This window comes from Schistocerca gregaria, chromosome 1, assembly GCF_023897955.1.
Source record: "Schistocerca gregaria isolate iqSchGreg1 chromosome 1, iqSchGreg1.2, whole genome shotgun sequence".
NCBI classification, from domain to species: Eukaryota; Metazoa; Arthropoda; class Insecta; order Orthoptera; family Acrididae; genus Schistocerca; species Schistocerca gregaria.
This window is the reverse complement of record NC_064920.1, coordinates 1093830324-1093854163: the sequence shown is the minus strand read 5'-3', so window position 1 is coordinate 1093854163 and position 23840 is coordinate 1093830324. Positions and strand designations below refer to the sequence as shown.

The 23840-nt window shown below is 40.2% G+C and overlaps 1 protein-coding gene across 1 annotated transcript in view; it reads left to right on the top strand.

Annotated features, from left to right (window-relative positions):
* The window catches only part of LOC126282149 (prostaglandin reductase 1-like), a 28728-nt gene extending 10960 nt beyond the window's left edge, over positions 1-17768 (top strand). The window contains exons 2-3 of the mRNA XM_049981660.1: positions 5850-6197; positions 17154-17768. Coding sequence (XP_049837617.1) covers positions 5850-6197; positions 17154-17606 — 801 coding nt within the window. The 3' untranslated portion in view covers positions 17607-17768. The remainder of the gene's footprint in view (positions 1-5849; positions 6198-17153) is intronic.
* The last annotated feature ends 6072 nt before the right edge of the window (positions 17769-23840 follow it).

The window sequence follows — 23840 nt, the reverse complement described above, 5'->3', positions numbered from 1 at the left end:
CACTGTACTCCAAAGCGGAGCGTAAATCTGAAACAGAAAGTTAGAGGGATTTGGAACGTGACACAGCAGAAATATGTGACCATTTAAGTGAACAGATAAGGAACTCGAAAAATCAGCCGTCGATAACAGGATTCGAGAAAAAACTTATAGAGGCGGCCTCTGTTTCATAAGCCGGATGAAGATGCTCACAAACTGACACAGATAACGTCTCTCATGTAATATCCGATAAGACGGTCTCCTGATAAAGTGCAACTCGACAGGAGGACTTGGAGCTACTATGACGACGTTTTTACTCACAAGCTTATTTCGTGTACACACATTTCTTTCGAGGCTACAGTAACTCCGAATAAATGATATCAGATTGTCCACCTATTGGTTTATAATGCTGCTTAGCTTAGTTGTTTCCAAGTCCCATTGGCCAAAACTGCGAAACAAGCTATTCTCAGCGACCTATCAGAAAGTTCACAAATATACACTTACTCATTTAAAATATATCTACATGCTGACCAGTAACCCAATCAAATTTATATACTCATTTTATTTTTCAATAAAATTTAATATATTCAGATTTTCAGCTTCAGAGTTGCAGCTGTCATAAAGAAATTATTTCAATTCGCTTTAGAGATTTTTTTCTTCACTTACCATCAGTGTAATTCACGATGGAGACGGTCAGATATTTCCACGGTTGAATACTTATTCTCAGTTCTGTGACAGAGTAAGGTTCAATTAAGGAAGCCGAAGACAATTTCTCTAGACTTGTGTTATATTTGTAAATACAATTATTGCTCGTATTTTTAAGCTGTGATTGGCTCTGCGCAATAAACTTTGGCAAAGAGGAAACGCATTGCGAGCCAGTTTTAAGAATGCGTTGTTCTTCATTCAGTTATGTAAAAGACGGTTTTGCGACCGTGTTGGCTCAAGATTCCTTGACTTGCGCCATAGGGTGGTGCGGTTTCGGGTTCCGCTGAATAGGTCAGGAGTTCACTACACTCAACTGGCAGCTACACGGGTAGCTCACGCTGTGTGGCGTGGACTGGGCGGTTTTTTAAATTAGAATGCCTCGGGAAAGTACGGGGTGGGCTGCAATCTCAAAGGGTGGATGGCAAATACAGGACGTGCTTGGATCAAGGAACAATCGGAATTGTAGTTGTAAATTGTTGTAGTTGTGCTGAGAAAGTTCCTGAGCTTCAAGCGCTAATAGAAAGCACAGAGGCTGAAATCGTTATAGGTACAGAAAGCTGGCTAAAGCCTGAAATAAGTTCTGCAGAAATTTTTATGATGTCTCAGACGGTGTGCGGGAAAGATAGATTAGGCAGAATTGGTGGCGGAGTGTTTTTGTCTGTCAGTAGTGGTTTATCTTGTAGTGAAGTCGAAGTAGATACTCTGTGCGATTTGGTATGGCTGGAGGCTATACTTAACAGCCGAACGAAGTTAATAATTGGCTCCTTCTACCGACACCCAGACACCGATGATATAGTTGCGGAAGAGTTCAGAGAAAATTTGAGTCTCGTAACAAATAAATACTCCACTCATACGGTTATAGTTGGTGGGGACTTCAACCTTCCCTCGATATGTTGGCAAAAATACTTGTTCAAAACCGGCGGTAGGCATAAAACGTCCTCCGAGATTGTCCTAAAGGCTTTCTCCCAAAATTATTTCGAGCAATTAGGCCACAACACTTACAGCACGTTTCTATCTACGGGTAACTAAATTCTTGGTGGCTGGCATTCCGTTTTGATGGGCTGTACTTTGGCGTACATTTGCTAATAGTTTCACAGCAGAAATTCACGTTAAAATAACAAAGTAATAGCTAACTTTCCGTCACAAGTATAATCACGCTGATAAGAGTTATCGTTTAGAAAAATTGTGCAATATTTTGGTTTCGAACTTGCTTCAAGAATGAAATTCTGCAGGATACAGACATTAGCAGCAAAATAAACTTTTAGGTAAACAACAACCTAAATGAATTTAAAAAAATTTTAAACGTGGTTACTTATTCCCATATTAAATATAACATTTGATTCCATCAGCGTACGTACGCATGTGTTAACCAGTAGTCACAGAGCGAGGAAGCGATTTCAATGTTTGTGTCTGAATGTGCTGGCAGGTTTAAAGAACGCATCTTTTCATGTCATGAGTGGAATTACATGTTCTGCCAATGCTGAAATTTTTTTTAAAAATATAGTTGGCGCAACTGCGGACGGGTAGTATATTTTCAGTAAGACGTACACCAATGATAAAGTCACCAAGAATCTCACACCACTCATAAATGTTTCACTATCATGGAAATTTATCAGAATCAACGAGGACGCTACAATCCAATACAAATCAGAACGTAAATCTTTCCTGAATACAGCTTCGTCAGCAAACAATATCTTGAAGCAATATCTATCGAGTCTTATAACTGTCAATGGCTAATGATAACATACATGTAAAGCATGATATTTACATTGGTAAAGAATGAAACGTACGTTGGAGAAATACTCGAAGAATTCTCGATTCGTTGACATCAGCCCCAATACCTATCGAACATTTTGAGGCTATTTGACCTATATTGTTTAATGATGTACAATGTTTAAAGACGTGTACTAGTAGAAATTATATCGTCGTTCCACACATGTATTTGTTGCATTCGAGGCTTGTTCTGGCAACTAACTCTTTGAAACAGGTTTCCTTACAAGTATTATTTTGCTTTTATTACAAATGACGGTCATCTACAATTGTTTAAATGATTGTCTGTCGCTTTTATTTGCAATTTTGGCTCTGGATCCTTTTACAAGTGATTCATTACTACCAACTGAAAGTCGCTACAAGGCTCACAAGTCGTACCTATTGTCTGTTGTGATATGAGCTGCCGATTAGGTTGATTCCAGGGTACACTTTGACAACCTATTTGGCTTTCCTACCACTTTCCTTGTATATTTCTGCGAAACTAGAACTCGTGCTGGTGAATTTGGTACACCATTTGTCCATTTAGCAGCTTCTCTTTGGATACGCACATTCTGACAAACATTTTCCTCAAGCCACTATTTCTTAACTGTCCTCATCACTTGCAACTTAGCAACCTTTTCCTTTTTTCGCAAAGCTGTGCATCACGATGCTCAGATCGATATGTAATTTCTTCGTTTCTACTCCTCGTGCAGCTACGAAAATTCCGACAAGAACTAGTTCTACAATTTATAAGGAGTCTTCACTTTAGTTCCACTCAAACATTTAACCAATAGCGAAGACGCAATGTCTAGTGCGAACTGTTTGGTGTAGCTGTGACCAACTACATATGAGCGTTGAGGTAAGGTGTTCCGTCTCCCGTTTGGTATTCTGATTTACATTATTACCTACTCGTTTTTGGAAGAAATGAACAATGAGAATGGAAAAGAAAGAATGAAGTGCTCGCATTAATAAAGGTGCAATGGCGGGGTGCAGTCTTTCTCCTCCACGCTTTAGTATCTCCATCGTAGAAGCAATAATGTAACTGAAGGAGAGGTTCATAGACGGGACTACATTTGAGGACGTAAGGCTACCAATAGTAAGATTTGTTGACGATTTTTCTGCCGTCAGTGAACACGAGGAAACGTTACGAGGAAGAGTTACAGTACACATTGCATGTAATGAACAGTGTGTTTAACAGAGTATATGGACTGAGACTAAACGAAAGAAAGACAAACTTAATGAGAAGTAACGGGAAAGAGATTAGTAAGAAGTTCATCATAAAATATGAAGACCAAGAAACAAAAAGTTGAAGGATTTCTGCTACGTGGAAATAAAATAACGCATGAAGGATGAAACAAGGAGGACATAGAGAGCAGACTGACCCAATCGAAGAGGGCATTTCTTGCCGAAAGAGGTGTGCTGGAATCTAACATTGGCCTCAATTTACCAAAAAGTTTCTAGAATATATGGTTACAGCACAGCACTGCCTGGTAGTGAATCATGGATTGCGGGAAAACCAGAAGAGAAGAGAATCAAAGCGTTTCAGTTGTGGCGCTACAGAAGAATGTTGAAGCCCAGGAGGACTGATAAGGAGAGGGGAGGTCCTAAGCAGGATCAGAGGGAAAAGGAAAATATGGAAAACACTGACAAGAAGACGGGACAGGATGATAGGACATTTGTTAAGACATCAGCAATTTACTTAGATTGTAACAGGGGTAGCTATAGACTCTAAAAAAGATAGGAAATCATCCAGCAAGTAAGTGTGTAGCGCTAATCGCATATCGTTGACACAAGAGACGAATTCGCGGTGGGCCTCGTTAAACCTGTTAGAGTACAGATGTTTGACAAAAGAATGTAAATTGCGAATTTTTCACCACAAACCCAAAGAGAATGTATATCTGTGTACTCTTTCCTAAAGGGTTTGAACGCAGTTGAACTAGGGATTAATTCCACTGAAAAATTAATAGTTGTTTCAGCATTTCTGTAGGTAACAAATAGGCAAGTTTTACCAACATAGAGAGTTATATACTGGCTTGCAGACCACTAGAAATTCGTTTCAGTCAGTCTGGAATACGTCAAACAGATGTGCTAGTGTGTACTGTATTTCATGATGTAACGAGCATACATCTTTGTGTGTGTGTGTGTGTGTGTGTGTGTGTGTGTGTGTGTGTGCGTGCGTGTGTGTGTGTGTGTGCGTGTGTGTGTGTGTGCGTGTGCGTGTGTGTGTGTGTGTACAAGGAGTTTTCTCAAGGTGCTCTTTGTTTTTAAATATTTTATTTACAATAACCTATGTGCTTTATTTATATTTATAATGTTATCATGTGCTAATTTTTATCTACATGGTAAATTGTCGTGAAGTTCAAAGTAAAATGAGCATGTTCCACAGGAAAAAGATTTTTAAGACCTGGCGATGACAGCAAAATATGTTGAATCCGGTTGTCCTCCATAGTGAAATATTTGATGCAAATTCGGATATTGAATTTTTTTTTCTTGTAGATATGCATTTTGTATTCCAACAGCGGAAAGCTTCTTCTGTGTTCCACTGTTTTTTTTTTTTTCCTTTTCGTGAAGTGAGTGATATTCTGGTTCGTCGTAGGGTCGTCCTCTCCATGTGGAGCTTTGTGGAAGGTTGAGCGTTGAGGGCAGAGAAGGAAGTTCTTGCAGTTTTCGTCCTACAGCCTAAGTCTGGTGCTGACTGCCCCTTTCCATCTGAGTTTCAAGTAAATGTGCATGTTACGCACAAGGTAGTCCTACCCGCAATCCTAGCAGCTAGCAATTTAGTGGTTATGTTACTTCAGTTGCCTATATCACAGTACTATAATTTTAGGACACTTTTATATAGTTACCTTCGAATTCACAAGAAGCACAGACTAGGAAATATTACTGCATATTCTCCATGCAGTCTTAGATATAATTCGCCGCTTCCCGCAGTGTATAGCGTCATTTTGTGCAATTCTGTTGAGATTTTAGAGAACTTAGCTCCCTGCCAATTTTACATGACTTATGTTCATAATATGGAGGAAACAAAAATTTCATATACTCAGACATAGCTTAGATTCCTAAATACCTTGATTGTGCTATCGATTTTCCATTGTTAGATAACACACAAAAGCGAATATAAACTATTGAATGTGAACACGGTTGATCTTATTGTGAAACTGTTTTATCTGAAGAGTGGCCAAACACATCATACTGCTGGTAGAAGTTAAACAGAGACCCTCCTCGACTTCAGCTGTGTTTTATTACCTAAGACTTCGATCAACTACCCCTTTAGAATCCAACCTGTATCATCCGTGTATATGGCGCGGTTTATGACTGAACTCACATTTTACGACCCTGTTCTTAAATATACGTTTAAATCCTTCTTGAGGTGTATCTGGGAAAATGTCTTGCGGCACTGTTGTTGTATGACTTTCCAGGTGGCACGTATTGTGGAAAGTCGATCGCCAGACTACCCAGTGGGGCGCCACGTGGTCGGCTACTGGGGCTGGAGCGACCGCACAGTGGTCAACCCTGCACCTAAAGGTGAGGAAGTACTGCCCCCGATGCTGGTGCCTGACCTTGGAGACCTGCCGCTGTCGCTGTCGTTGGGGGTGCTGGGAATGCCCGGGGCCACCGCCTACTTTGGACTGCTCGACATCTGCGACCCCAAGCCTGGGGAGGTGGTGGTCGTCAGTGGCGCGGCAGGTGCCGTGGGATCCATAGTGGGACAGATAGCCCGCATCAAGGGCTGCAAGGTCATCGGCATAGCTGGCTCCGACCTAAAGGTAATTACCACACACTTCATACCAGTCCAGCACTCCTCCTAATAACTTTTGGTTCTGTCAATAACCCTCTTGTCTGTAATGATATTTGCATGAGTGACTAAGTTGTTCCAAATGGACACAAACATTTATTGTCATAAATTGCAATACTTATGTCGCTCGGGATTAGCCGAGCGGTCTAAGGGGCTGTAGTCATGGACTGCGCGGTGGTCCCAGCGGAGGTTCGAGTCCTCCATCGGGCATGGGTGTGTGTGTTTGTCCGTAGGATAATTTCGGTTAAGTAATGTGTAAGCTTAGGGACTGATGACCTTAGCAGTTAAATCTTATAAGATTTCACACACATTTGAACATTTTTTTTGCAATAATTTTTCATTTACCATAAGATATTAAAAGTATGAAAACTGAAGAAATGAATTAAAATCTGTACCACAAATGGAATTCGATCTGGGTCTCCTTGCCAACTAGGCAAAAATACTATCGATTACACTACTGCAGTGCCCTTAAAACCCTACCACTACTACTGTAATTTAGTTAGCTTTTACCTAAATAACAGAAAACACTGTCACTGTGTTACCACATATAACCTTCTTAATAAATTTAGTTTAGACTCTGCGACGAGAGTCCTGTTAATAGAAAACGTAATCAGCAGAGATACCCTTTTTATAGGATTTCACGGTGTGTTGTATCTAATGGTTAAGTAAATCGGGCTATTCAATTCTTTTCCTAAGATCTTAACCAGCGATTAAAAAGAGACACAGTATGAATAGTATTATAATGAAGCTAGGACAACTCAGTTCCAAGTTCATTTAGTGGTTTAAAATTTGTACAAACGATTGCAAAACTATCCAGGAAATCAAACAGTGAAGTACTGGAAAAGCAGAAGTATGAATTTGGCCTACGTTCTTCCTACTGCTTAAGTTGCTTCTTCAAATAAATATTGCTCAACGTAAACAATGTTTGACTACACCCATATACATTAAGTTTTTAAAACAGAAACTCTTAGTAAAGCACCTTCCATTATCAACAAACTTAAGTACTAAAATACTTAGATACTGAACATTTGACTACAAGAAAACCTTTCTAACTGCAATTTACTTTCAAAAGCTATTAGTCTTTGTACTTATTTTGTATAGTCATTTAACAGATTCTAGTAGCTTAGCTTCACTCTGACTGTATTTTATGTAAGCAAACTTTTATTGTCACACTTTGCAATAGTTAAGAAATCTTTCACATTATTTACACAAAAACTGGATACTCAGATTAATCAAACACCAGGAAAGAACCCAATATAGGTGTGTGATTAAGATGAAATAACAGAGTGAAACAGTTTTTTTAAAAATTGAAGACTGATTATTCAATGAAAAAACAGATTAAATTAATGGCTCACGCTGTAGTAAACTAAAATACAACATAAAATCTGATCTGGTGGCTGTACGCTTGGGTGTGGCGAACTGTTGTGACAGCTACGCTGCCAACAGTACAGCCAGCAAGTATCTTGCTGTATTGGCTGAATTTCTCTTCTTGGTGTCGTTCGGTTTTACGTACAGTAGCCCATCAACTCACAGTTATACCATAAACTCTTTGCAATCTTCACCTGAGGCCATTTTGTGCAAATTTTCAGGCAAAGATTCTCCTGCTCCACAAAGGTGTTGCCTCAATCACTGCTACCTAAAGACTGCATGACTTGCTTACTTCCTGCGCTTGCTCTAAGTTGCACGCCAATTCGCCCTTGCCACCTTTTCGACTCCCCAAAGCCACTTTCGTTTCAAACAAAAGCACACTAGCTTCTATGTAACACCTATTTCTTACATTGGTCCTAAGCGTGACCATTTCTAACAGTTGTCAAATTTACATCAACATCAACAGTTTATAGATACAAATATTTTTAAATACAAAATATCGTCAGAATATTATTTATTGTAATAAACAATTTACATAGTCTATTACATGCATTATTCACATGCAATGCAATGAACTTCAACCTCCAGTACAGAACACGTTACTTTAGGTATGTAGAAAATATAGTACCAATATGCGAAAATTTTGAAGCAAAAAATTATAAAAAATTAGATTAACTATAAACAAATAGTGTTACACCTTCCCCAACACAAACTTCAATTCATATCTTCAGTTAATTTCCCTTCATTGCCCCAGCATTGGGCGTAATTGGGAACTCCTGTATCTCAAGTGATCCTACAGACCCAAGACATGTAAGTGTCATCGCCGGCCGGAGTGGGTGAGCGGTTCTAGGCGCTTCAGTCTGGAACCGCGCGACCGTTACGTTCGCAGGTTCGAATCCTGCCTCGGGCATGGCTGTGTGTGATGTCGTTAGGTTGGTTAGGTTTAAGTAGTTCTAAGTTCTAGGGGACTGATGACCTCAGAAATGAAGTCCCATAGTGCTCAGAGCCATTTTGTAAGTGTCATCTTTATCTATGATAAGGATGAAAGCTGAAGAAATGAATTAAAATCTGTGCCATGACGTGTACTTGTACCCGTGTCTTCTTGCTTAGTCAGGAATGCTAAACATTAAACCACTAAGCACTACTGTAACACTGCTGCCTGGACTACTCAACTTCAGTTCGTATCTTCAGCTTACGTTTCCCTAAATTGTCACTATAGGAAAAATAAACTGAAGATATGAATTAAATTTTGCGTTGGGGAGGGCAGTGGACTTGTGTAGTTAGTGCAGCAGTGGTGTAATGGTCAGCATTTCTGCCTTGGAAGATGGGAGACCTGGTTTCGACTCCTGTCTGTGACACAAACTTAATTCAAATCCTTGGCTTTCATCCTTACCGTAAATAAACATAAAACTTAAATGTCTCAAGAAAAACTGAATTATATATCAGAAGTACTTCAACAACTTACCGTGGCTCTGAGCACTATGGGACTTAACATTTGGGTCATCATTCCCCTATAACTTAGAACTACCTAAACCTAACTAACCTAAGGACATCACACATATACATTCCAGAGGCAGGATTCGAACCTGAGGCCGCAGCAGTCACGCGGTTCCAGACTGAAGCGCCTATAACGGCACGGCCACACCGGACGGCAACAACTTACCAATCTGAAGAATAACAGCAGGACTGGGAGACACTTATTACTTAGTTAACGATTCTTTTATTTAAATGATGCATAATGAATGAGTCTACAGCGTCTGTATATTTTTAATATTAATATTATTGAACACATGATTTTTACCCCTGATCATGCAACAACAATTAAATCAGCGTTTTTTCGCATTTTTTTAGAAAAAAGTAGACAGAAATTCCTCTGTGGAATAGAAGCAGATGCCCAGGAGAAATGATATTAAGTTGGATTTAAAAACTGCTTTGCTACTATTTAGATATTTTAGATTGGGTAAATGATAAAAATTGTTATGGCTGCGTACTGAAATGCTTTCGGACCCACTGACAGCTTCAGAAAGGAGTAATAAAAGAACCGTATTCCTTAGTGTTGTCGATACTGACGTTACTGTGCTTTTCTGATTTCATTAGCGATTAGGTGTACTAAGGTGGTCTTAAATCTTCTATGCCTGATAGTGAAACCAACAATTTATGCTTTCAAAGAATATTTATTTTTGAACATAATGTACTGTAACGTCAGCACATTTCATACAGCGCTGTTCCATTGCCATGATTCCCACTCTGCAGAGTTCCTCCGACAATGCTGCAAAGTACCCATCCACACCCGCAATGGCTACGTGCTTGAATGAAAAGTGCTGACCAGCGTGGAATTTCCTCAGTTTTGAGAACAAATGGAAGTCCATGGGAGAGAAATTAGCGAAATAGGGTGGATGTTCCAGCGCTTCGTTGTGAAAAACCCTCAATCTCCACACTGTCAAGACTTTTTTGTGGGAAGATGCTTTTTCCTTGTGAAAAACGATATTTTTTTTCCTTTACTAAGCCGGGTCTGTATTCACGAATACTTTCGTCAAGTTTTATTGGAGTAATAATCTCCAGTTATTGTTATACACTGACGCACCAAAGAAACTTGTGAAAAACGATATTTTTTTTCCTTTACTAAGCCGGGTCTGTATTCACGAATACTTTCGTCAAGTTTTATTAGAGTAATAATCTCCAGTTATTGTTGTACACCGACGCACCAAAGAAACTTGTATAGGCACGCATTTCAAATACAGAGATATCTGAACAGGTAGAATACGGCGCTGCGGCCAGCAACGCCTACATAAGACAAGTTTCTGGTGCAGTTGTTACATCGGTTACTGCTGCAACAATGGCAGGTTATCAAGATTTAAATGAGTTTGAACATGGTGTTATAGCCGGCGCACGAGCGATGGGTCCCAGTATCGGGTTCAAATGGCTCTGAGCACAATGGGACTTAACATCTGTGGTCATCAGTCCCCTAGAACTTAGAACTACTTAAACCTAACTAACCTAAGGAGATCACACACTTACATGCCCGAGGCAGGATTCGAACTTGCGACCGTAGCAGTCGCGCGGCTCCGGACTGAAGCGCCTAGAACCACTAGATGACCGCGGCCGGCGTCACAGTATCTCCGAGGTAGCTATGAAGTGGGGATTTTCCCTTATGACCATTTCACGAGTCTAATGTGAATATCAAGAACCCGGTAAAACATCACCTCTCCCACATCACTGCGGCTGGAAAAAAATTCCTGCAAGAACGGGACCGAAGACGACTGAAGAGAATCGTTCAACGTGACGTAAGCGCAACTTTTCCGCAAACTGCTGCAGATTTCAATGCTGGGCCATCATCAAGTGTTAGCGCGCAAACCAGTTAATGAAACATGTTCGTTTTCGGACCCGAAGGCCCGCTCGTGTATCATGGATGATTCGACACGAAGCTTTACGCTTCGCGTGGGCCCGACAACACCGACATTTTATTGATGATGACTGGAAACATGTTGCCTGGTCGGACGAGTCTCGTTTCAGATTGTATCGAGCGGATGGATATGTACGGGTATGGAGACAACCTCATGATTCCATGGACCATGCATGTCAGCAGCGGATTGTTCTAGCTGGTGGAGGCTCTGTAATAGGAGTGTTATGATGCGACTCTGACAGGTGATACATATGTAGGCATACTGTCCGATCCACTGCATAAATTCATGTCCATTGTGCATTCCGACGGATTTGGGCAATTTCACCAGGACAATGAGACACCCAACACGTCCACAATTGCTACAGAGTGGCTCCAGAAACACTCTTCTGAGCTTAAACACTTGCGCTGGCCAGCACAGTCCCCAGACATGTTCATTACTGAGCTTGTCTGGGACGCCTTGTAACGTGCTGTTCAGAAGTGATCTCCACCCCCTCGTACGGATTTATGGTGAGACCCGCAGGATTCATGGTGTCACTTCGCTCCAGTCCTACTTCACACGTTACTCGAGCCCATGCCACGTCGTGTTCCATGCCGCGTCGTGTTGCGGCAGTTCTGCGTGCTCGCTGGGACCCTACACGATATTAGGCAGGTGTACCAGTTTATTTGACTCTTCAGCGTATCTTTTCCAAGGTAGCCGGTCAACAAAATACATTCGCACCCCCAAAGCACCGACGACATGATCTTTCTCGCCAATGGCACCGTATTTTGTAGATGAGGAACCCGCCTTGAAACGTCCCCATAGAAAAATTAATGAATTTGTGTGCTAATAAACCTCTTACATTAGCTGATTTTGAAACGGCTGAGCAAAACTGAACGTACTCAGACATTTCGCTCTTTACCTGTTCTGGTCAACACTAAACTGACACACAATATTTTTAGCGCAACGCAATCTGACTTTCAAGAATCCCTACAAAAGAATGGCCCTGACTACCATTGACCTATACCTTTCACAAATCACTTACCTCACAAAAATTTTCGTTAGTCGAACTACAGCAATGCAGCGAGCGCCACTACTCCCAGCTAAACAAAAGATTCAAACTACTTTAAGCACAAACTACTGATAGGCATAGTTAGGAAATGAAAGATTTTGATAGAGAACAAACAATGTATTTACCTTAATAGTGTTCAAAAGTCATAATATACATAGCATTTCATGACATCCAGTCTTACAAATTTACTGTCTCTGATGGACACACGTCCACATAATCCGCTCTCAAAACTCCGCCATTTCTCTCCCCACATCCACCACTGCTTGCGGCTCACCTCGAACTGCGCAACGCTATGCGCTGTTAACAGCCAACTGCCCAACACTACAATAGCATATACTCCAACAATGCAAACCAACCACCGCCTTCACACAGCACAGTCAGTGATTTTCATATAGATCGCTACGTGGCGTTACCAACATAAAAACCTAAACAGCTTACTTACAGCCTCTGTGTAGACTGTTTTTCTTTTTTTAGATTCTAGTGTGTTGTTGGGAATCCACGTTTCATCAACTGTCACATATCGACGCAAGAAGTCACTTCTTTTTTTTCTTAAAACGCATCAAGCACTTTTCGGAAAGTATCGTGCGAAAGCGTTTGAGGTTCGCAGTGAGCATGTGTGCCACCCACCTTGCACAAAGCTTTCTCATGTTGAATTCCTGGTGCAAGATGTGAAAAACGCGTTCCTTTGATAGCCTTAGAGTGTTAGCAATTTCACGTACCTGTATACATCGATCTTCCAAAATCATATCATGCAGTTTAACGATAATTTCGCGAATGCTTGTACTTTCTCGAAGTCGTCTTGGGCACTTCCACGGCCACATTTAAACTCGGCCGCTCCTTTCGTATTGCGATTGTACCGTTAAAATTGCTAAGTAGTGTTTAATGACTGACTCCTGTTCCTGTGCTACATCAGTTTTTCCTACGACTTTTATCTCTATTGTTGTTTACACTGTACTAGGATTTATTATAGCATTAGTACCATTTCCAAATTAAACCTGTGGACTCCTATTGCGATTTCTTCCCATTGACTAAAATTTTCTACTGTCCCAGCGAAATAGCTGTCCCTTGTCATATAACTGTCCTCACAATGCAGCGAACGGAAGAGAAGTTAGACGTAGATTGTCAAATTTCGCCCACACAGCGTCTCTGAATTCTAAATCGACCATGAGAAGAAGTACCTTAACACCGCAGATCATGGTCCCTACGCACAACGTGCACTCTTCTATTCAGTACATCCATCCTTTGGGCATTCACATTTTTCTTAGTCTAACTCTCTGTGCTTCCGTTTCTGTGGCTGGCTTCTTCGCTCAGAAAGGTTTCTGTTTTTCAGATCAAAGTTCCGATGTCATTGACGTTGGGGCGTTAACAAAGATCATGTGAAATGCAATTCCTTAGTGTACAATCTCATGATTCCCTCTCCAGTTCGCTGTATTAAGAATTTGCATTAAACAATATTTTCTATTTCGAACTGTATGGGCAAAGTATGGTTAGGGCTGTAAGCTGATGCCAGCATGGTTCAGTCCAATATCATTGGCTACGTTATTCTGTCATTAGATTATATTGAGTCTTTTAAATCCGTGTGTTCTAGTGTAAGAAAATGTGCATTTTATTTCACCAAACGTATTTTGTTTTTTGAATAAAAGGAACACAGTTACTTTTGGTATATTAGATACTATTTTAACAACCATAAGGAGTACCATCTGCTTGCACCTTTTTAAAGTGTTCCCTCGTTTGGAACTGTTATTTTGCGCCTAATCCCACATTGGTTTCTGAGCCACATATTTCTCGATGTGAATCACAATACGTTGCAGACCACCAGTGGACAGCTCTGCTCATAAGCAGGTTCTCCCCTCTTCTCACTGATGTCTGCGCTCAAAATAGATTAATTGATGGTTAATTAGTTAGTAGGTTCAAAACTGCATACATCATTTGAAAGATACTTGTATCAAAATTATGTGGTACGAAAGTGTTTTTTTAATTCTACTTCCACTAAAAATGAAACCTCCATTTTTCTCTTTTTAACAAACAATCAATATTGGTAATATTGGTGGAGGGTAAAATCGTAGAGGGGAGACCAAGAGATGAATACACTAAGCAGATTCAGAAGGATGTATGCGACCTTAGGTACTGGGAGATGAAGAAGCTTGCACAGGATAGAGCAGCATGGAGAGCTGCGTCAAACCAGTCTCTGGACTGAGGACCACAACTACAACATGAATATTTAAATAGAAACTCGTTCAAGGAATAGCTGTAGTTTTCCAGGACGAATGATTTTAGTTTAGATTGAAAAATATCTTTGTAACTTGACTGATGTATCATGTCATTATCCAAATGATGTAAAATTTTTGTTGTTGCACTTTGAATACCTTTTTTGAGTGACTGACACATTTAATAGTAGGTAACAAAGGTCCATTACACTTCACCCAAATTGTGATGGTTTATTTATGACGAAGCTCACTAGCAAAAATATAAGATGATGCACCTAAAATGCCTAATTTCACGAAGAGGAACCCATGTGACGATCGTGGGTGATCACCACTTATTATTATGTCTGCTTGCTCCTATGCAATAGATAGTTTATTTCTAAGTGATGAAAACGACAGAAAATCACTCCATAAGACATTATTGAGTGGTAATTTGCTAAATATTTCAGCATGCTTATTAATCTGTTTCCAAGACTAACAGTTACACGAAGCCCAAAAGCAGCTGATCTCAATGGCTCGAGAAACTGAGTAGTATCATATTACCAGTGCAAATATTCATCAATATGTACACTTAAAAATTTGCAGCAGCCTACCCTATTTACTGAGTCCTCCCCACATCTACATCAGTTGTTGGTGTGACACTATTTGTTGAAGAGAATTCAAAAGAATTTGTTTGATCTTAATGTAAACATAGCCCACTATCGGAGAACCACTTAATAATTCTTAGTAAAACGTCGTTAACACTCCCCTGTAATAAGATATACTATAGTATCGTTTGCAACAAAGAGCAATGCTGTTTTTTGAATGTTTAGTGGAAGGTCATTCTCAGGTGTAAGGAACAGGAGTGGAATCAAAACGGAACCCTTCAGAACACTCCTCGTGATCTGTCCTTAGTCACTTAACTTATCCTAAATTTGTCTACTTCTTCCAAATTTTGTCTGATTTATTCAGAAGAAAATTTTGCATTCTCTTTGTCAGGTATGACTCTTACCACTTTCGTACAAAGCCTTCAAATACATAAAACTTTATTCTATCCCAAGCGCATAACATGACCTACACAATCAAATGCCTTGGAAAGATCACAAAAGTGACCAACTGGCGATATTATATTATTTCAGGCTCTTAATATTTGGTGGGTGAAGGTGTCAGAGAATGTTATTGTTGTGGTCTTCAGTCCAAAGACTGGTCTGATGCAGATCTCCATGCTACTCTATCTTGTGCAAGACTCTTCATCTCCGAGTGACTGCTGCACCTGCATCATTCTGAATCTGAATACTGTACTCATCTCTTAGTTTCCCTCTACGATTTTTAACCACCACGCTTTCCTCCAGTACTAATCTGGTGATCCCTTTATCCCTCACAACGTGTCCTACCAACCGATCCCTTCTTGTAGTCAGGCTCAACGACAAATTTCTCTTCTCCCCAGTTCTATTCAGGACCTCCTCATTAGTTAGGTGACTACCCATCTAATCTTCAGCATTCTTCTGAAGCAGCACATCTCAAAAGCTTCTACTCTCTTCCTGTCTAAGGTTTTTACCTTCCATGTTTCACTTCCATACAAATACTTTCAGAAAGGACTTCCTGACACTTAAATCTATACACAATGTTAACACATTTATCTTCTTCAGACCTGCTTTTCTTGCCCTTGCCAGCCTACATTTTATATCCTCCTTACTTCTACGTCTACATCTACATACATACTCCGCAATTCACCATACGGTGCGTTGCGGAGGGTACCTCGTACCACAACTAGCATCTTCTCTCCCTGTTCCACTACTAAACAGAACGAGGGAAAAATGACTGCCTATATGCCTCTGTATGAACCCTAATCTCTCTTATCTTATCTTTGTGGTCTTTCCGCGAAATATTAGTTGGCGGCAGTAAAACAGTAATGCCGTCAGCCTCAAATTCTGGTTCTCCAAATTTCCTCAGTAGCGATTCACGAAAAGAACGCCTCCTTTCCTCTAGAGACTCCCACCCGAGTTCCTGATGCATATACGTAACACTAGCGTGATGGTCAAACTTACCAGTAACAAATCTAGCAGCCCACCTCTGAATTGCTTCTATGTCCTCCCTCAATCCGACCTGATAGGGATCCCAAACGCTCTAGCAGTGCTGAAGAATAGGTCGTATTAGTGTTTGATAAGCGGTCTCCTTTACAGATGAACCACATCTTCCCAAAATTCTACCAATGAACCGAAGACGACTATCCGCCTTCCCCACAATTTCCATTACATGCTTGTCCCACTGCATATGGCTCTGCAATGTTACGCCCAAATATTCAATCGACGTGACTGTGTCAAGCGCTACACTACTAATGGAGTCTTCAAACATTAATCGATTCTTTTTCGTATTCATATGCATTAATTTACATTTATCGGTATTTAGAGTTAGCTGCCATTCTTTCTACCAATCACAAATTCTGTCCAAGTCATCTTGTATCCTCCTATAGTCATTCAACGACGACACCTTTCCGTACACCACAGCATCATCATCAGTAAACAGCCACACATTGCTATCCACCCTACCCAAAAGATCATTTATATAGATAGAAAACAACAGCGGACCTACCACACTTCCCTGGGGCACTCCAGATGATACCCTTACCTCTGATGAACACTCACCGTCGAGGGCAAAGTACTGGGTTCTATTACTTAAGAAGTCTTCGAGCCACTCACATATTTGGGAACCAATCCCATATACTCCTACCTTAGTTAGGGGTCTGCAGTGGGGCACCGAGTCAAACGCTTTCCGGAAGTCAAGGAATATGGCATCCGCATGTGAAAAAAGGGCGAGTTGCGTTTCGCAGGAGCGATGCTTTCTAAAGCCGTGGTGATGCATGAACAGCAGCTTATACCATCATCAGTTTTATGTGTAGTCAATTCATCTCTGTGTGTTTACAGGTTAAGTGGCTGAAGGAAGAGCTAGGGTTCGACTACGCCTTCAACTACAAGACGGTGAACGTGGGCAAGGCTCTGAAGGAGGCAGCTCCTCAGGGTGTCGACTGCTACTTCGACAACGTGGGAGGGGAGCAGAGCGGCGAAGTGATAGCCAACATGAGGCACCGCGGCCGAATCTCCGTCTGCGGCTGCATCTCCACCTACAACGCCACCAAAGTGCCGATGGCGCCCGTCTTGCAGATGCACATGGTCGGCAAGGAACTCAAGATGGAGGGCTTCATGGTGGGCCGCTGGTGGGGCCGCTGGGACGAAGCTTTCACGGAGATGGCGCAGTGGATCAGGGAGGGCAAACTCAAGTACAAGGAGACCGTCACTGACGGCTTCCAGAATACACCGCAAGCTTTCATTGGCATGCTCAGGGGGGAGAACCTAGGCAAGGCGGTTGTCAAGGTGTGACTTGATCATCACCCACGATAAAATGCTCTCATTTCCAGGAAGATGTGAGGGACGCTGGTGGTTCATCAGAGTGAGATAATATCTGCCAGTTCATCAGTACAAGAGAATTAATTTACTCATAAAATTATTGTATACTTTCAATAAAATAATATTGCTTCAGAATGGTTACTTACCACTTCATTCCAAAATTAATACTACACTACTGGCCATTAAAATTACTACACCAAGAAGAAATACAGATAATAAACAGGTATTCATTGGAAAATATATTATACCACAACTCACATGTGATTACATTTTCACGCAATTTGGGGGCATCGATCCTGAGAAATCAGTACCCAGAACAACCACCTCTGGCCGTAATAACGGCCTTGATACGCCTGGACATTGAGTCAAAACAGAGCTTGGATGGCGTGTGCAGGTACAGCTGCCCATCCAGCTTGAACACGATTCCACAGTTCATCAAGAGTAGTGTCTGGCGTATTGTGACGAGCCAGTTGCTCGGCCACCATTGACCAGACGTTTTCAATTTGTGAGAGATCTGGAGAATGTGCTGGCCATGGCAGAACTCGAATGTTTTCCCTATCCAGAAGGGCCCGTACAGGATCTGAAACATTCGGTAATGCATTATCCTGCTGAAATGTAGGGTTTCGCAGGGATCTAATGAATGGTAGAGCCCCGGGTCGTAACACATCTGAAATGTAACGTCCACTGTTCAAAGTGCCATCAGTGCGAACAAGAGTTGACCGAGACGTGTTCTAACGCCCCCTTAGAAAAATTGTACACGACTGTGCTATGTGAAACGTCCTCTTTGAACAATTATACACGAATGTGCTTAAACTGACACACAATAGTTTTTAGCGCAACGCAATCTGACTTCCAAAAGTCCCTACGAAAGAATGGCCCTGACTAGCATTAAGCTATACGTTTCATAAATCACTTACCTCACAAAAATCTTCGTTACTCAAGCTACTGCAATACAGCGAGCGCCACTACTGCCAGCTAAATAAAAGATTCAAACTACTGAAGGCACTAACTACTGATAGGCATAGTTAGCAAATGAAAGATTTTAATAGAGAACAAACAATGTATTTACCTCACTAGTCATAATATATATATATAGCAGTTCATGACACCAATTCTTACAAATTTCAAAACTCCGCCATCTCTCTCCCCACGTCCACCCCTGCTGGCGGCTCACCTCCAACTGTCAACGCTACGCGCTGTTAGCATCCAGCTGCCGCTGCCCAACACTACAATGGCAGACAACAATGAAAACCAGCCACAGACTGCACACAGCACAAGCCAGTGATTTTTCATACAGAGCGCTATGTGGTGTTGGCGTTACGAATAAAAATACTTAAACAGCCTACTTACATAGCCCCCATGCTCCCCACAAAAAATTTACAAGTTGTTTTGGGCAGTGGCCAATACAGATTTGAAAATTTTTTTCATAATTACAATAACAATGAAATGAAATGCACACACTTATCGAAACAATGTTGGTCGAAAGCTAAAATTTTCTCACAGTCCATAAAGACAATCATGATCATTCATCAAAGTAAAATTGCAGTGTTTTTCTCAAAGTCTGAGTAGTAAAAGAAAATGCACACGGAAGTAGTGGATTTCCATGCAGTTTTGAAGAAGTAGCGTTGTCCTTCCAACAGAAAGACAGTGCTGACTCTTGACATGCAGACAGGTAATGGGCCACACCAGAGCAAACCCATAGCAGTTAGTCAAAGTTGAAGAATATTGGTAGGTAGGTCGTCACAGAGTAGACCCACTGTACTCCTGGTAGAGAGTATGGTAGTGGTGGGTCATCACAGGTGTAAACCCGCTGCAGTCCTTGTAGAAATAATGGTATTGGTCAGTCATCAAAGGTGCACACCCACTGCAGAAATAATGGTATTGGTGGGTCATCAAAGGTGCAGACCCACTGCATAAATAATGGTATTGGTGGGTCATCAAAGGTACTGACCCACTGTAAACCTTGTAGAGACTGCCAGCAGCCATCTGTTGCGACTGTGCAGGTGCACAATCATCATTGAAGAGTCTTGCGGATAACATAGCAAGTCCATAACCCACCACTTGTCCACTCACAAAGTTTTTGGAATTGTCCTTAGAACCAGCAATGCTGTTAACCAGTCTCTTGCTGAGTTATTAACACATGTGCAAACACTATCAGTCCCTACTTCTCACATATTGTCCATATACTATGACCAACAGAAACGTGTGCAGTGAAATGTAATTTACAAGTTACTTAATTTGATGAACTGGTGTCAATTACAATTTTATAACATGAGAATACAATAACAAAGGTACAAAATACATCTTTAAATAACATAACAATACAGAGAACATTTGCAGTAGTACAGGCGTTACAAAAGAATCGAAATAACAAATTCATAGGTGTTGCAAAAATTATGACGTAAGTACATACATAAAAGATCAGAATAACTTTTGAAACATCATTTTCACACATGAGCATTAGAACAAAACAGAATAAATAATGTTTAAACATCTTTACAAAGTAAATAGCATGTTATTAATGCAAATTATATTTGAGGATAACAGTATTTCTCATCATAGTGAATGTAGCTTAGTATTAGAAGAGAAAAAATTCTATGAAACAGTACACAGAGACAGGAAGAAAACAAATACACAAGGGTACACAAAAAAACAGTGGGATAACACAAGGAAAGGACAGGGTTTGTTTTACTGCAGTATTTTGCAAACAAAACTTTCTTTACTTCTCGGAGATCTCCCTTCGTTCTTCATTATTTCCAAGAAGTCTTATCTATACCTGATTTCTGTACTTTTTTCGTATAACTTCTCAATGCATTTCTTCCAATCCATTGCAAATCATTCTCTTATGTAGGCTACCCCTCTTAAGCTAACTTAAATCTACTGAGCTCATATGCTTAACTAAGGGACGAGGCAATGCAGCAGCACAAAACAATTAACACAAACAGAAATGAAAAAAACGGAAATTGGCAAAAAAAGGCAGCAATATTACAACTAATATAAGGCAATGCGTAGCAAACAAGAAAAAATAAATCCATAGTAAAACTGGCTTAACAGAGTAATACAAAGTCAAATTCAGTAACATTGTGCCTGGTAAACAGCAGCAGCAAATGCAACAGCTTATAACTAAACATGACAAAGCTCAAGCAGAAAAAATGTTACACTAAAGACAACAATGCAGATAAGGACAATGTCTATTCACATCTTAATACCTATGCAATTAAAGTGGTGCACCTCAAAAATTAATGCTACAACAAATTAGCAAGTACTTGAAAAGAAAATTATATATACAGTTACTGTTATTAGTCGCTTCTTATTGCTCTTTCCATTCCAAGAGCTCCTTTTTCGCAGAATGTGGATCATAAAATAATTATTTAATAGATCTGTCGACAGAAAGTGTTCACATTATCAAATGCATTTAATTTTACAAAACCAATGCTGCAACACAGCTGGAAAACAGATATCAAATGAAATAAGCAACTATGGACAAAGCATAAAAATATCATTCAATAGTCATGTGACATTTCATAAGTTAGTAGAATTCTCTCAACTCTCATAGAAAGACGTTTGTTATAATCAGGTGTCAGATGTAAGTATCTTTCTCAGTAATGAGCGTGTCGTATTTGCGGTGCTTTCTACAAAGGAATGTCAATAGAGAGGATAATGGCCTTTTTTTTTTACCTGTGCCTCTGAAAGGCACACACTAATGGCTTTCTTTTGTCAGGTGGTTGTCGCGCAGCTGGGTGCCCACGACGCATTACCTGCAGGTGGTCACTTAATTGTCTTACCGAAATATTTACGACACCAGTTTCCGCTACAGTGGCAGTCTCATATAAAAAATTTCACAGGTCAAGAATTTGCGTTACAAATCTGTAGAAATAAAATCATTTAAATATAACTGTGTCCAAAAAATTTTCGCCAGCATAGTGATACATTCACGCATATACACTCATTTCATAACTCTTAAAGTACGATTCTCCGTTTCCAACATCCTTTTTCACAAATCAGAGTCCCTAACCACTACTCATTATTTCTTACCTTATTACACATATATATATATATTCGTCGACACTTCTTCAATATTTCATCATAACAGATACGTAGCATAACCAAATAACTCATATAGCATCAGCTTACACATACCTCAGCAGCATAATACACATCGTCGTCGTAAAAATAACATCATAACACCTCAGTCAATTCTCAAAATCGTCGTAGCTTCCTCCAATAATTTCAAAACCTAAAAAAATGCTCTGCTCATGTCAAAAGTGTCATCTACCTCAAACGTACTTTAAAAAAATCATGATCCCATACCAAATATGTCATTCAAAGCTCTCATAGTATCACAATGGTTCCAAAAAAATATGAACAGTTCATAAAGTACAGACAAAATACAATTTCGTAAGTGTGAAGTTATCCAACTGTGTAATTGCTTAAACATGTGTCACTTGCGTAGTAAAAATATTGTTTTTTTTTTGGCTGTTAAATAACCAGGTAGCTGTGTAATTCTGTGTTGGAGAAATATGGTACCGATGTGTAAAGTTGTATAAGCAAATACCATATTAGCTAGGGCTCCTTGTGCTTGCCACACACATGGTACACAAAGTAAGCGTGTACCCCCCTGAGGATTAATGTAATTATATCCTCAGATGTTACAGATTACAGCAATGGAATGAAATGTATCATGGAAAACCTTTGTATCGTTGTACTTCAAATATCTTTAAGAATAAATGTTTAAGTACAAAATTAATCACTCAAATATGTGTAAGGGTAGCGCTAAACTGTGGGTCTTGTTGTAAGATAATCTCTGTGGAAGTGTCGTAGTTATCGTCCTCCGAAAACTAAGTTCTGCAGAAGTCAATGTACTTACCTCATGATAAACAAAAGTGAAATGCTTTGCGTATAGATATCGTAGTTACTACGCTTATTGCCTTGATGAAGTAAGTACTATACTGTAACGTATTGTTGTGCTACAGAAAAGGCTGTCTCATTGTAGCTATACCACAAAAGTTACTAGTAAAACATGTTTTACTTTCCAGAATTATTCAGAAAAACTGCAGATATAAAACAGATACACCGCAAAAGCAACATTGTAAATTGTCGCTCATTAGTAGCGTCGTGATATAATCGTGTAGCTGTCACATATACTAACCACTGTTTCATCTGGTATCTCACAGAAACTACTTTAAATCCAGAATGTATTTGCAAGTAAACCAAAATGTTGCATTAAAATCTCATTAGTAGTACTGGTAAATGTTCTAAATATGTCAGCTTTATAGTCGTTACGTAATCGTGCAACTAACAAGCAAGAATGTACAAATAACAACACTGTGTCATCTGTTCACTATAACAATGCATTCGTAATTTCCGTTTAAAAATGTTCCCTAGGTTCTAGACTGTATAATTAACTTCAAAACATTGTTGCATGTTAACAGTTTCTCAGTGTGACAAATTGTACTAGTAGCGTGAAGTGAAAAATTTTATGGTAAAGACTAAGTTAAAAAGCAGATTGTCGCTCAATAAACGGTTTTACATGTGAAATATAGTGCAATTCTTTACTCTTCATAGTACTCAGAGTTTCAACTGAAAAGCAATTATCATGTGATTACGTCGGTAAGGAACATTGGAATTTTGCTCAAGGTTAGCTTATGTTATTCTTCTCTGAGTTAGCCGGCGCACGCGGCTGCCTGCGGTGCGAGTCATTGTCTGTTTCTTTGTTGGCGCGCGCCGTTATTGGGATTAGGAGACCTAACTTGCCAAGAGGGCCCAGCTCTGTTTGGATCCCGCCAGTTCTGATGAAATTCCGGTCTGTCGTTATGATTATATCGTCTGTCGTCATGTCGGTAGTTCCTGTAGTTTCTTTCTTCTCGGTTAAGTGGTGGAGAATTTCTCCCTGAATTATCATTGCGCGGTGGACCCTTGCGTCTGAAGTTATTCTGTCTCACTTGATAGTAATTATTTTGGTTCCCATATTGTCTGTTTCTCTGATTGTCTCTGTGATAGTCACTACCGCGAAGAGGTGACCTTTCCCTGTAATTATTACTACTCTGCCAACGGTTGTCATACGGGTGGTGTCTGTTTTGGTCACGATTTGTATTGTGAGAATAGCCTTGTCGTGTCCAGTTATTATTTCTTTCATCGCGGAATTGCGACGGATGTGACCTGTAATTGTTGTGTTCCTGTTTTCGCGTTTCGCCATTGTCAGTGTCA